Raw genomic sequence first — 15,050 nt, 5'->3', positions numbered from 1 at the left:
GTTACTTTTTGTTACTTATTATATACTACAAATGCAAGTGCAAGTCCTCCCTCATCTCTTCTGGTCTACATTACTGCAAGAGACTCCAAATTTGGTGTCTGCCTCAAATCTCTCCCTATTCCAGGCCATGCTCCACACAGCTGCCAAAGTGATTTCCTAACATACAAATCTGACCATGTCAGTCCTCTATTTAAACAATTTCACTGACCAATGCCTCTAGGATAAAGCAGAAATTTCTGTTTAGTTTTTTAAATCCCTTCTGAACCTATCACTGCTCCAACCTTACTGTATACTATATAATCCAGCCAAATTGGCTTTCCCTCTGTTCCTCAAACAAGATACATCATCTCCCATTTATTTCTTTTCATACTCATGCCTGGAATACATATTCCCTTCACCACTTCACAGAAGCCCATTTCTCCTTCAAGCTAAATAGGTCGTGTAGCCTTTCCTGATCTCACTTCAACTGCTAGTGCTCTCTCCAGAAAGAGATCATTTCAGAGAAACCCAGAGAAACCTGGGAAGAATTGTATGAACTGATGCACAATGAAGTAAGCAGAACCTGGAGCACAATTTATACAATAACAGCAACACTGTAAAGACAAACTTTGGAAGTCTTAAGGACTATAATCAATGCAATGGCCAACAACTATTCTTAAGACATCTGACAGGGAGGTCAGGATAAGAAAATGAAACATATTTTTGGACATGCCCAATGTTGGGATGTATTTTGCTTGATGGCATATCTGTTCAAGGATTTTGTGTAGAAGGGCATGAGGAACAGAGAGATCAGTTTGGTTGGATAGCAGAATGTGAAAGGAAGAGTAATATTCAATGACTCTGGAAAGACTGTGAAAGGCCTTCAAAAGGATTTAAAAAAAAGGATTTCTACTTTATCCTAAGGGCATAGAGATCCACTGGAGTTTACTAAATGTGGGAGTGCCAGGGTCATTTCTGTGCTTGAGGATAATCACTTTGGTAGCTGTGTAGTAGATAGCTTGGAGTAGAGAAGGATGAGGTACATTTAATATAACCAGGCTAAGAAGTTAAGTTGTTGATTGGGGAAATAATAATCCTTCCATCAATCATCTTTGGTAAAGATCAGCTATTCTGGACATTTAGGAAACTAACATCAATAAAAATTATTTCCCAATGGCTAACTGTACAAATATAAATAAACAATTGCTCAAAATCACTTCTAAGACAAATGCAAATCAAAATAACTTTGAGGTTTCACCTCATATCCAAACTGCCAAGGATGACAAAAGGTGGGAAGTTGGTGTTGGAGAGATTGTAGAAAGACAGACACAGTGATACACTTTTGGTAAAGTTGTGAATACTATTCTGGAAAGCAATATGGGATTATGTGAAGAAAGTGACTATAGTGCCATTTTTGACCCATATCCCACTGCTAGGTATATACCTAAGGAAGTCAATGACAAAAAGGTCCCATCCATATATACCAAAGTATAGCAGTATTTTTTGTTGTATGAAAGAATAAAAAAATAAAGTAGAAGACCTTCAAATGGGGAATGGCTAAACAAGCTGTGGTACATCAATGTAATGGAATACTACCATGCTGTAAGAAATGGTGAGTATAAAACAGAGAAGCATGGGAAGATATAAGAACTGATGCAAATGAAGCAGCCAGAACCAGGATAATACTACACACCATGACTACAACAACAAATCAATCAAAGCTGAATGATGTGAAATGATAATGACCAAGCTTTGAAGAGGTTGGAAATCTTTTTTTAGAAATCCATTGTTATAAAGGCCACATAAGAGCCATCTGGCTCTCTGAAAAGAGGAAGGTTATACTAAAAAGTGCATGGGGTTTTTTTTTAAAACAAATTTTTTAAAAATGTGAGTTCTTTCCCTTCTCAACTGATTTCACACAAACTCTCCCTATAGTCCAATCCTTATTATAGTCCATACCTTATTAGCTGCTTGCCATATTCCATCTCCTGTATCCATAACATTGCATAGGTTGTTACCTATGCCCTCCTCATCTTCCTTCAAGGTTCCTACAAGAGGCCTTTCCCACAGTAGTGTTTCCCAATCTCCCAGAAGTATAGGTCATTTCTACCTATTGAATGTAAACAACTTAGGATCTTTTTTTAATACTTGTACCTTCAGTGCTTAGCCCTGGTAGGTCCTCAAAAAATGCTTACTGAATGTCTCAGTAATTCTTAATCTCCTTTGAGTGATTGTGAATGAATGAAAGAATTTATTAAACATTTACTATGTGCCAGGCACTGGGAATACAAAAACTTTTTATAAAAGGACAAGCTCTGGTTTCAAGGAGTTTATATTTTAACAGGGGAACATGGGAAGGGAAGAGACGACCAGGCAAGGGAGGTTGGTTTTTTTTGTTTTGTTTTTTGTTTTCCGGGGAGCTAGAAGGAAAATTATATATAGCATATTAGCAAGCAGAATGTAAGATAGTCAAGGTGCATAGCTAGATGAGAATATGAAAATTAAGTAGGTCCGATGCCTAGGGCCAGTCATCATCATTGTTTCTGTGAAGAACATGACAACTTATAGCTCTATGGCTACAGGGAGAATCCCTGTGATTCCAAATCATTAGCTGCCTAAACCAAAACTCTCTTAACAATCTCCCTTTCCTCTTATATATCCACGTCAGTCCCATTCCTTGGACGAGCTCTATGTCACTCTATATTAAACATTACTATAATATATACATACGTATATATAAAAATACACACATATACATACATATTTGGTTTTCAAAGTACCTTGTTTACACTCCTCCCCTCACCCTCTGGGAAGGAACTGTTTCAGTTTATATCTTTCTACTCCCAATGCCTAGCACAATACCTGATACGTAGTGGATGCTTAATAAATGCTTGCTGGTTGAATGACTGATGGATGTTGAGTTTCAGCTTCCATACTTCCAGCCTCCATAGCGTCTCTATTCAAGCCCAGGTTAGTGGATACCTGGCACCCTTCGTTTCCCCAGGCCTCCTTTAGGTGGACAGAGGAACGAGGAGAACGGACACTGACCTGGACAGGCAGATTAAACGCCACAGCCTCCGAAGTCGCCCCGCTCCGCCAGGGAAGAGACACTCGGAGAGAGGAACGGGCAGAAATGGGACAATGAGCGCCCGACTTTCTGACAGCAAATATGGGAACGAGACCCTCCGCCTCTCCGACTAGAACCCACACAAGCTGGACCAGCTGGAACCCCAATAACTACCACGGAACCTTCCGGCTAACGAAGAAACGTCATCACTCCCCGTAACCACCACCCCCTTCCGGCAGAGGGTTTACTTCCGCTACCGGGGCAACGCCGCCTCTCCCTTCCTTCCCCCCTCTTCGGGGCAAAAGTCACGGAAGAGCTGAGATGTTTACCTTCCGTGGAGAAATTTGGACTGTTTCCCAGATTCTAAAGATGATGGCGGTCTTTTTCTGGGTAAATGGGAGGCCGGCAAGGAGTTCACCGGATCCCAAAAGGCGCCAAAGGCGCCTGAAAGAAAGAGAAAAAGGCACCTTGGAGCTCACACGTTTGCACTGGCGCTGCCTGCAATTGCTGGGCCTCCGGGAAGCCTAGTTTTCAAGCCGCGGGGCGGGGTTCCGGCGGGGAGGAGGGGGCAACGCGCGCTCAGGCCCCGCCTCTTCCCGCCGCGTCTCTTGGCCACGCTTGCTCTCGCCGGCGTCCCTGCTGGTCCCTCCCCCTTGCAGGCGAGCGGCTCGGTGGGGTGTGGAGATGGATTTGGGCTCTGCTCAGCGCTCGGTGTTGGAGCTTCTCGGAGCTGTGTCTCCTGGCGACCTTCCTGCGCTTCTAGACTGGATGCGAACCACGCGTAAGAGGACACACGAGGGAGTGGGGCCGGGGCCCATTGAGGATCCCCAGATAAAGCGAGCCCCGGGAGGGCCCGGTGGCGCACCTCCTCCTGGGAGCTGCGGGATGGGCTCTGAGCCGGAGGCCCCAGCTCTGCAAAAATACCCAGAATTCAGTTTATAGCTTTTCCCACTTAACCTGGTTTGAGCCCCTCGTGCCCCCACTTTCTTTTGTCTGTACAAATTCAGTTCTGCAAACCCTTAATGCGGTACCTTAAGCGTATTATAAAGAAAAGGAGCCCGTAATGAGAGGAGAGGAGGTACTGTGCTGGGGAGGCGGGGTTACCCGGAGCAATATGGAGAGTGAGTTGAGCAGAGTGAAGAGCATGAAAAAGTTAGGAGAAGGCTAGAGAGGGGGATGCAAGGTGAAGTAGGAGAAACAACTTAAGGAATGATTCGTATAAAATGAGGCTCAGAGTTGGACCATGACTTGCAGGAAAGAGGGAGAGCCAAAGATTCATTCCGGCAGGTCCACAAAGGGAATGGTCAGTAATCTAATGTAAAAGATAGGGAGGACAGTATGCAAGTAGATAATTTTTTTTCTTTGATAAATTTTTAATACGTGTGAGACTGAAAGAATTCTCTGAGATAGGACTGGGAAAAATGGTTGAAACCGCTTTGCGTATGTTATTTCAATTTATCCTTTCGAAAAACCTACATAATAAAGTATTCTTTGCATATGAAGAACCTGAGGTTAAATGACTTGCCTGGGGTCACAAACTAGGCTGGGAAGGGGGTGTGGAGGGATATGAAGAGTTCAGCTGAGAGTTTAGTGAATTGCATGGCTGGGGCTCCTTTTAAAAAGTAATCCTAGATTCGGAAACTCACCAGGAATAGGGTCAATCTGGGAAGATTGAAGTGGCCTCCTTATTAAGACTAACTGCTCTACTTGTTCAAGTGATCCCATCCCATTCCATCCCATCTTCTCCAACAGATTACCCTTTCTGTCATCCCCACTCTTTCACTTATTTTCAATCTCTCCCAGTCTATTGGCTCATTTCTTAGTGTCCATAGATTTGTCCGTGTCCCCTTCATCTTCAAAAAATTCTCATTTGAGAGTACCGCTACTTACTTTTTTATATTATTATTGTATTTTTTTTACTCTGAACTTAAACACAAAAAACTGTTCATATTCAAAGTAGAGTTCAAAAAGAGAGATGTTATCTCCTTTTTAAACCTTTTCAAACTTCTCAAGTCTTCCGTAGTTGTCCCCTCTCCACATTTGTTACTATAAAAATTGCAGTATGCAGTCAATACCCCACCTTACACATAAATTATTCACCTGATTGTGCTCACTTTACTGTGTGTATTTCTTCAAGTTCTACCTCCCAGTTCTGGAACAGATCATTAAATCAATGGTTAGAAATTGTCAAGAAAGGGAAGCCATGGTTCCATGATTTTCTACCTGACTGCTCACCTGACCTTCACCATAGTCTCAAGAAACCCCAACCTCCTTAGTCCCATTGCCCCTTTAACTTCCTGCTCTTCAAACAAGGTACTCCATTTCCATACTCAGGGCATTTTTAATGGTTATCCCTTAAGGCTGGAAATGGAGACAAGGAGAAAGAATTGGGGGCGGGAAGAAGGGGTGTAAGTGGCCACTTTAAAAGTCTTCTCTCAGCAGTGGTCGTGCTTTCCAGGATTGCATTATAACTCCAGTAAGGTATAGTGGTTATATGACCCTCAGCAAATCCTTAATTTAGCCTTCCTGTGCTTCAGTTTCTTTATCTGTAAAATGAGGGCTTGACTCAATGGCCTTTAAGGTCCCTTTGAACTGAATGATCTCAAAGTGTGTGTGTGTGAGTAAAAACCCAGAGGAAGTATATATTAGGAATGTGATGATTATAAGGACATGGGGTAGGAACAGGTTTCATGAAAATCTTTCAAAATCCCTTTGTTTTCCTTCTGTAGGTAGCATGGGTTCCGTTTATCCCCAACTTCTTTTAAAATTATTTAATTATTTTCCTTGAAGTAGTACTGCATTAGGATGTTAATATCATGTAATGGTCTGTTGGCATTGCAGTGAGTGCTAGAATGGAAGTCAGAACAGCCTATGTTTGAATACTGTCTTGGGCAGGTCACTTAACCTCTGAGCCTTAGTTTCCTCATCTCTGAGAAGGGAGTAGTTAGACTTGTAGTACCTACCTCAAAGGATTATCATGATGCTCAAGTCAAGTAATGCTATGTAAATCACTTTCCAAACTTAAAAAGTACTCTATAAGTGACAGCTATTATTTTTACTGACTTAATTTGGATCTCTGAACAGTAGAATATTTTTGTATTTTATGCCAGTTTGAACTACTTAAAAATATATAACACCTGATTAAATTATGCTGTATAGCACCATAATTGTTATAAAGTTTATTATAGCAAATAATAATAGTTAACATTTATACAGAGTTTAAGGTTTACAAAAACCTTACATTGATGCTCACAACAACCCTATGAGGTATAGATGTTATTATCCCTATATTACATATGAAGAAACAGGCTGAGAGAGATTAAGTGACCTGCCCAGTATCACAAAGTTACTAAATGTCTTAAGTGGGATTTGAACTTAACTCTTCCCAACTCCAGGCTCATAACTCAAGAGTGCCACCTTATATAATTTGTTTCATCTATTTACCTTATTATTTAGTCTTTTCAAATCTTTAATGATTAGAGTAGATAATTTGATGAATCTGTTGCCTACCTTAAAGCTTGAATGCTCTATTGAAGAGAAAAATAATGTTCTTAGGCTAGTAGATTTGTTGATGCTTATTCCTGTTTGGGTGCTTACCTGTTTTAGCTAGAATTCAGATTCTATTAATTGGTGATAGAAAAACTTGTTTACATAGGTATGTGTGCATTTATCTCTATTTGGCTATCTAAAACAAAGAGGGTGAGGCGCCCATCTCATTGGCCTAGAGATAGTTTCTTATGCCAAATAGTAAATTAATATAAGTGGACACTGGAAGTATGTAGACTGAGCTATGGATCTTGTGCAGACTAACCAATAACCACTGAAATAAATGTTCTGGACACCTCTCTTTGCAGCTAATAGAGTAGGCAATAAAATGGAATTGTGTTGTTCAGTCCTCACCATTGTTTCTGAATGGTGCAGAATTCTTTTGGTACTACTATATTTGGAATTCTGGAAGCCATTGTAACAGCCTGAAGAGACTTGAATTCTTATTTGTCTTTTCTCAAATATCTTCATTAAATCATTTAGACTTTTATTTGTATGTGCCAAGTAATTCCTCTCTGTTAGACACAGAAAGAATCTAGTCATCTGAATTGATAGGGAGTTCTCAACCATTTAGCATTTCTGTCTTGTGGTTGTACTCTAAGATCTAATGTCTAAATCAAATCACCTGTCCATGTGTTTCATTCCCTCTCTGTCTAATTTGAGTCTCATTCTTTCCAGAAAGAAAATAATGGAAATATCACATCCAGAATGCCAAAATGCCTATGGTACTTTGATAATTTAATAGTTCAAGTATGATGGGGACAATAGAATTATGTGTAAGTTTTATGTTTTTTAAGTACAAAAGTAATTTGGGATTTTGACATAATCTTTCCTTTTAATACTGCAAGTTGGAAACACTGAAGTAAAAAAGTCTATAAGATGGTATTATTTGCAGATGAAAGATAAAGAACTATAACCATTAAACCAGTTATGCCTGCAAATTAAAAGTGATATTTCTACTTCTTTTTTAGGAGATTTTGATGAATTCATTCACGATAATAATGACATTATATTGAAAAACATTGCAGAAGATCTTCGGAACTGCTTACCTATAGAAACCATGCTTCCTTCAGAGCAAGTAGCCATTCAAAAAGTAAATTTTTGTTTACTTCAATTGCTACTTAAGGGTTCTTGATAAATTTTAAATGGTGGGATTGATTAAATGGTAGCTGAAGGCTTGAAAGTGTGTGGTTCCTATTTTCATAACATAAAACTATAGACTTAAAACTGGAAGGGACCTTGGACATGATCTGGTCTTAATCCTTTCATTTAACAGAATAGGAAGATAAGACCCAAAAAAGTTTGTCACTTGCCCAAGTGTTTAAGCCCACTTCTTCTAGCTGTGAATTTAGTGATCTTTCTACTGTACTATCCTGCTTCTCATTTTTTTGGTATCAAACAGATAACTGATTGAGCATTGTCTTTATTGTCGACATAATTTATCTTCCATCCATAGTGCCTCTAATACTTGAGACCACATTCTTTCTTTGATCTAGTTCCATACAATCAGCCTTCTCTTCTGCTGCCTTTTAAAGCTACTTTAGCTCCTCATGTCAGTGACACTCCTGATTAGATCCATTTCTCTTTTTCTCCCATACTCTTATTGCACATTTAGTTGTCTGCAGTAAATTTCTGACTTTCCCTCATTTCTTCTCACAACTTCTTAACATCATTCATCACTATTTCTTCTTTTGCTCAAGGCTGAAGAAGAGCCTTTTTTCATCTCTAAGACTAGCCTTTCAACAGGTACCAATGATCCCATATTCTGTCTTCTTCCATCCCCTACAACCATCCCTTTGGCTACTAATCTTCATTCTTTTCCTTTCTCTATGTTTCTTCACTGCTGCACATAAACTCATCTAAGTCTCCTCCAGCCTTTAAAATCCTCACTAGATGCTACCATCCCTGCCAGCTATCATTCTATATCTCTTTTTCCTTTCTCTGCTGAACTTGAAAAAGCCTTCCTCACCTGATGGCACCATTTCACACTCTTACTAAATCCACCACAACCTGGCTTTCAACCTTATCATTCAACTAAAACTGGTCTCACCAAGATTACCAGTGTTCTCTTAATTATCAGCTCTAATGACTTCTCAGTCCTTATCCTCCTTGACCTCTCTTCAACAGTTGACACTGTTAGCTACTTACAACTTAAGTTGTAAGATGTGATAAAATCACAGATCCTTCAGTTATTCGAATATATATATAGTTGACAAAACATTTTCCTCCTAACAGTGATGGTGCAAGAATTATTCCAGTTTTATCGATGATAAAAATCTAAGACTTAGAGAGTTCAAGTGACTTGCCTATGCTCATGTAGCGAATAACTGTCAGAGCCAAGATTTAAACTCTATTAATAACATTAACAAGGTATATATTCCTTATTCCTTGCCCTCCAAGGATATAATTTTGTTTGGGGGTGGGGGGATAGCATTAGAATTCTTTGCATTCTTTTCCTGTCTATCTTAACTTGGTTAACAAGTTTTCCCACATTTCCTTTTGTACAACAATTGCCAAATTAAATGAACCATTTAATCAATCAGTTTGTGGCTTGAAATGCATTGGTAGAAGCCATAAATTCAGACTTCCATCCTCAAGATTCTAGGCTTTCAGGTAAATGGCAGGTAGTCACTGCCAAGTAAACCACAAGTTGGAATTCAGGGTTACAGCATCTCTCTTCAGATTTTCTCTTATATATGCTCCAGTGATTGGCAGGGAGCAATCCAGCCAGGGAGCTGGAAGGAAATGAGGAAGTTGTATTGAAAGGAGCACATAGCAGGTAGAGGTAATGTCTCTTGTCCCAGATTGCAGCTTATCTTCAAAAACACTGGATGCTGTGGACCTGGGATATTTGTCAGATCTGAAGATATAATAGCAATGAGACCTGTAGCTTGGTACTTTTTAATTAGCTCTCTGCCATCTCTTAAAATGTCAGGTGGTAAAGGACAAAACTCTTACCAGTCAGTCACTTAACATTAAGGGTCTACTATGTGACAGGCACTGTCCTAAGCACTAAGGAATACAAAAAGAAGCAGAAGGCAACTCTTTTCCACAAGGAGCTCACAATCTAATGGGGGAGGCAACAAAGAAACAAATATACACAAACAGGATAATTAGGAAACAATTGAGAGGGAGGGCAGTAATCATTTTGTACACTTAACTATATATTCATTCATATCAGGCCTTTGACAGAATCAAATTAGTAGATTACTTTGTTGGGGGGAGGGTGAAGTGACTTGCCAAAGGTCACACAGCTAGAAAGTGTCAAGTATCTGAGGCCAGATTTGAACTCAGGTCCTCCTGAATCCAGGGCCAGTGCTTTATCCACTGCTCCACCTAGCTGCCCCCAGGTTACTTCTTAATACAGAATGAAAGCATTTGATAGCACTAATGTTTATATTAAATTTATATCATTAATTTTACTAGCCTTTAATCATAATATATGTCATTATATGAGATGAGGAAAGTAACTTTTTGTTGTATCAGTTACTCAGTATTGATAAAGAACAGCTGATGGTAGATAAACTGTTTTGATAATAGGAGAATTTTACTTTTAAGGAAAGAAAGATTTATTAATCAGTCACCTAGTATGTTCCAGGCATTGTACTAAGCCCTTTGCAATTAATATCCCATTTAATGCTTGCAACAACCCTGAGAGATAGGTGCTATTATGATCCCCATTTTACAGATGAAGAAAATAAGGCAAATAAGAGTTAAGTGATCTGTCCAGGGTCACACAGCTATTAAGTGTATGAGGCTGGATTTGAACTTAGGTCTTCCTTACTCTAAGTCCAGCACTTTATCCACTGTGCCACTTAGCTGCCCATATACTTTTAACTATTATTAATATAGAAATAAAATTTGTAAAATTTTTGTTACACATCAAACTTTAAAAAAGTGCTTGGTAATATATTTCACTACCTTTGGTAAATAAAATGGTTAAAGAAAATAGCTATAAACATGAATAAATAGAACTAATCTTTAAAGAATTAAATTGCCTTATTTTGCAATTAAAATATATTTCTTTGTACTTTGTTTTTCTAACCATTCCTCAGATAAAGCAGCAACCAGAGCCTATAATTCACATTGATGCATTCCTTTATGATGATGACTTTATTGATTCCTTGTGTGAGAAAGGAAAAATGAGTAGAAACTACTGCATGGTGTGTGGGTCACACCAGACTGCACCTTTAGGTAGGTAGACACTGAAGTATACAAACTATCACTATAATGTATGTTCATTTTTCTTATACTCTGTGTGTATGTGTATACACCTGTTGCATTTTATGTTCATTTTAAAAAATAATAATAATTTAGCTCCACAATATAAAGACTTCAAACATTGCTTAAATTGAATTTAAAACCAAGGGGAGTGGGGAGGGATACAGCGAGAGCAACCTGTTCTCCTTCATTACCTCTTCCTTGATGTATAAACAGTAAAAGAAAAAAATGGGGAAAGGAGAAAGAGCTGAGGAAGAAAGATGAAAAAAGAATTAATAGCTTTGAAAAAGAAGTGGTACAAAACCTTACAGGAAAAAAAAACCTTGAAAATTAGAATTGGCCAAGTGGAAGTCAGTGACTGCATGAGGCATCAAAAAATAAAACATTTTAAAAGAAAATATGAAATACCATATTGATTGATTGAGTAGAAATAATTTAAGAATCATTCAGGAACCTGAAAGCCATGAACAAAAAGGCCTACTCAGATAACTTAGAACCAGAGGTCAAATTAGAAATTGAAAGAACCCACCAGTCAACCAGTCACCTCCTGAAAAAAAGCTCAAAACTTTCTGGAATATTGTAACCAAAATGTGGAGCTACTAGGTAAAGGAGAAAATACTACAAGAATCCAGAAAAATAGAATTCAAGTGCCAAGAAGCCAAAGTCAAGATCACACAAAATTTAACCCCCACCACTCTAAAATTGAAGAGTATGAACTACAGTACTCTAGAAGTAAAAGATCTAGGCTTACAACCAAGAATAAGCTAACTGGTAAAACTGAATAGAATTCTTTTTGTTGTTGTTAGATGGTTTACATAGTTTCCAACTCTTCATGACTTCATGAACATCAGGCCCTTCTGTCCTTCACTATCTCTTGAAGTTTTTCCAAGTTGGTATCCGTTTTCATAACACTATCCATCTCATCCTCTCCCTTCCCCTTCTCCTTTTGCCTTCAGCCTTTTCCAACCTCAGGGTTTTTTCCAGAGTCCAATCTTATTATGTGGCCAAAGTATTTCAATTTCAGTATTTGACCTTCCAGTGAATAACCTGAATCAATTTCTTTAAATATTGACTGGTTTGATTTTTTTACTGTCCAAGGAACTCTCAAAAGTCTTTTCTGACATCACAGTTCAAAAGTGTTGATTCTTTGACTCTCAGGTTTCCTTATAGTCCAACTCTCACAGCCATACATTGCTACTGGAAAAACTTGACTACATAGACCTTTGTCATCAAGGTGATGTCTCTGTTTTTTAAATATGGTGTTCAGGGGCAGCTAGGTGGCAGAGTGGATAGAGCACTGGCCCTGGATTCAGGAGGACCTGAGTTCAAATCCGGCCTTAGACACTTTACACTTACTAGCTGTGTGACCCTGTGCAAGTTACTTAACCCCAATTGCCTCAACAAAAAAAAAAAACAAAAACAAAATAAATATGGTGTTCAAATTTGCCATGACTTTCCTTTCAAGGAGCAAGCATCTTTTAATTCCATGGCTCTGGTAGCTTTCTGCAGTGATATTTGAGCCCAAGAATATAAAATCTGACAGTGCTTCCATTTCTTCTCCCTCTGACTGCCAGGAAGTGATGGGACCAGTTGCCAAGATCTTAATATTTTTTATGTTAAACTTCAAGTCAGCTTTTATATTGTCCTCTTTCACCCTCATCAAGAAGTTTCTTTTACCATCAGAGTAGTATCATTTGCATATCTGAGATTGTATTTCTTCTGACATTTCACATAATTCCAGCTTTTGATTCATCCAGCCTGGCATTTCACATAATGTACTCTGCATACAAGTTAAATAAGTAGATGGCAATATACAGCTTTGTCATACTCCTTTTCCAATCTTAAACCAATCAGTTGTTCCATGTTTGGTTCTAACTGTTGCTTCTTGACCCACATATAGGTTCTTCAGAAGACAAATAAGATGATAAGTACTGCCATCTCTTTGAGGACTTTTCTTGTGATCCACACAGTCAAAGGCTTAGTGTAGTCAATGAAATAGAAGTAGATTTTTTTTTCCCCTGGAACTCCTCCCTTGCTTTCTCTATAATCCAGAAAATCTTGGCAGGTCTCTAGTTCCTCTCCTACTCATCTCTTAGTTCTTAGTTTACTTATTGCTGAAGAACTATGAAATGAGTGCCACTGTATAATTCTATAGGGGAAGAAATGGGCCTTTTACAAAATAGAGGACTTCTAAGCATTCCTGATGAAAAAAACTAGAACTGAGTAGAAAATTTGACAAACACAGAAGTTGAGAAGCATAAAAGATTAGATTAAGCAAGCAATTAATTGTAAGGGACTAAACAAGATTAAACTGTTAACATCATCATGGGGGTGATGATATAGCTGGGGGCACAGTAAATAAAGCACCAGACCTGAAGTTCTTAAGACCGAACTTTAAATCCGGACCAGAAGTTATGAAAACCTGAGTTGTAATCAGCCTCAGGTACTTAATAGGTATGTGACCATGGGTAAGTCAATTAACCCCCAGTTGCCTCTTCCTCATCTGTTAAATGGGAATGATAATAGCATCCACCCCCAAGATCGTTGTGAGGATTGAGTGAGAGAATAATTATAAAGTGCTTACCTGGCACATAATAAGTGCTATGTAAGTGTTACCTACTCTTGTACCTATTTTACATTTGCTCAGAACTCTATTGTTATGACTATTGGTCATAGAGGGAGGGACAGTGGGCCTGGGAGTGATTCTGTTATGTTTTGATGATCTCAAAAGAAAAAAGGCTAAGGAAGATGAACACCCTGGCAGAGGGAGAAAAGAAGAGGAAGAATGCCAAAAATTACCTCATGTCAGTGTGTCGCATAAGAAGTATATACATCAAGGAAGAGGTGATGGAACCTTCACTCTCAACTGAACTAGTGAAGAGAGGGAAGAAACACATACATACACACAAGGATAAAGAAAAAACATTTTAACCAATAGGAAAATAGGACAGGAAAAGGGAAAGGGGGAAAGTAAGAGGATAGATTAAGGATGGCATTAGTCAGAAGCAGAATGAACTCTTAAAGAGGAGGGAGGGAAAAAAGGAAAAATATAAGAGAATAGGATGGAGAGATGTACATAATCACAAGTGTGACTGTAAATGGGATGGACTCACCCAAAAAACAGAAGAGGATAGCAGATTGGATCAGAAACTAGAATCCAACAATATGTTTATTCTGCTTTTTCTTATCTGTATTTTAATAAACATTTTTTGTTTAAAGTTTTTGAGTTCTAAATTCTATCCCTCCATCCTTCTCCCTGCGGTGGTAAACAAATAGAGGTTATACATGTGCAAGTATGTAAAATGTTATCATATTAGTCTTTTTGTACAATAAAACTCAAATAAAAGAAAGAAATGAAAGAAATAAAGTGAAAAGTAGTCTGTGTTCACTCAATATTAGTTTGTTCTTTGTATGTGGATAGTATGCTTCATCATTAGTCCTTTGGGATTGTCTTGGATCATTGAATGGCTGAGAATAGTTAAGTCAGTCACAGTTCATCGAATAATATTACTGTCACTGTGTACAACGTTCTCCTGGTTCTGCTCAGTTCACTATACATCAGTTCATATAAGTCTTTCCAGGACTTTCTGAAATCATTCTACTTGTCATTTCTTATAGCACAATAATATTCCATTGTAATCATATACCACAGCTCAACAATATGTTTATAACAAACACCTGAAACAGAAAGGTACACACAATTTAAAAGAAAGGGGAAATAAGAGGGAAAGCAGAATTAGTTATACTTCATGCTTAAGTAAAAAAAAGGCTACGGTAGCAGTCGTGATCTTGGGTGAAGCCAAAATAAAAATAACACTAATTATAAGAGATAGAGAAGCTGTGTTTTGCTGAAATGGCTGTAGATAATATATTGTCATCAAAAGTAAATATATGAACCAAGTGAGAGCAACTAATTTTTAAAAGAAAATTTAAATGAGTTACAAAGAGAAATGGACAGTAAAATTCTAAGACTTGGAGAACTTCAATTTACTCCTCGAAGACCTAGATAAATCTCCCTTCCCCCCCCCAAAAAAAAAAATTGGTTTGGACCTGAATAGAATTTTAGAAAAGTTAAAGATAGCCCTGTGGATAGTTCTGAATGGGAATAAAAAGGAGTATACCTATTTTTTTTTATCTGTGCAAGTCATGTTCTCAAAAATTGAATTGCTGTAAAACCTCATAAAATTACAGAAATAATAAATGCATCTTTCTTGAACCTTAATGCAATAAAATTACT

At 38.2% G+C, this 15,050-nt stretch overlaps 2 protein-coding genes across 4 annotated transcripts in view; one reads left to right on the top strand and one right to left on the bottom strand.

Moving 5' to 3' along the window:
- The window catches only part of SRP54 (signal recognition particle 54), a 50,635-nt gene extending 47,120 nt beyond the window's left edge, over positions 1 to 3,515 (bottom strand). The window contains exon 1 of one of the 3 annotated variants that reach the window (XM_043983452.1): positions 3,376 to 3,515. The gene's annotated coding sequence lies outside the window, so the exon portion shown is untranslated. The other 2 variants (XM_043983451.1, XM_043983453.1) reach the window with 2 other exon arrangements.
- A 70-nt stretch (positions 3,516 to 3,585) lies between these two features.
- The window catches only part of LOC122740772, a 37,981-nt gene continuing 26,516 nt past the window's right edge, over positions 3,586 to 15,050 (top strand). Inside the window, 3 exon segments of the mRNA XM_043983455.1 lie at positions 3,586 to 3,827; positions 7,564 to 7,685; positions 10,648 to 10,786. Of these exon segments, the coding sequence (XP_043839390.1) occupies positions 3,731 to 3,827; positions 7,564 to 7,685; positions 10,648 to 10,786 (358 nt within the window). The 5' untranslated portion in view covers positions 3,586 to 3,730.

The sequence above is a fragment of the Dromiciops gliroides genome, chromosome 2 (genome assembly GCF_019393635.1).
Source record: "Dromiciops gliroides isolate mDroGli1 chromosome 2, mDroGli1.pri, whole genome shotgun sequence".
NCBI lineage: Eukaryota > Metazoa > Chordata > Mammalia > Microbiotheria > Microbiotheriidae > Dromiciops > Dromiciops gliroides.
This window is presented reverse-complemented; position numbering and strand designations above follow the sequence as displayed.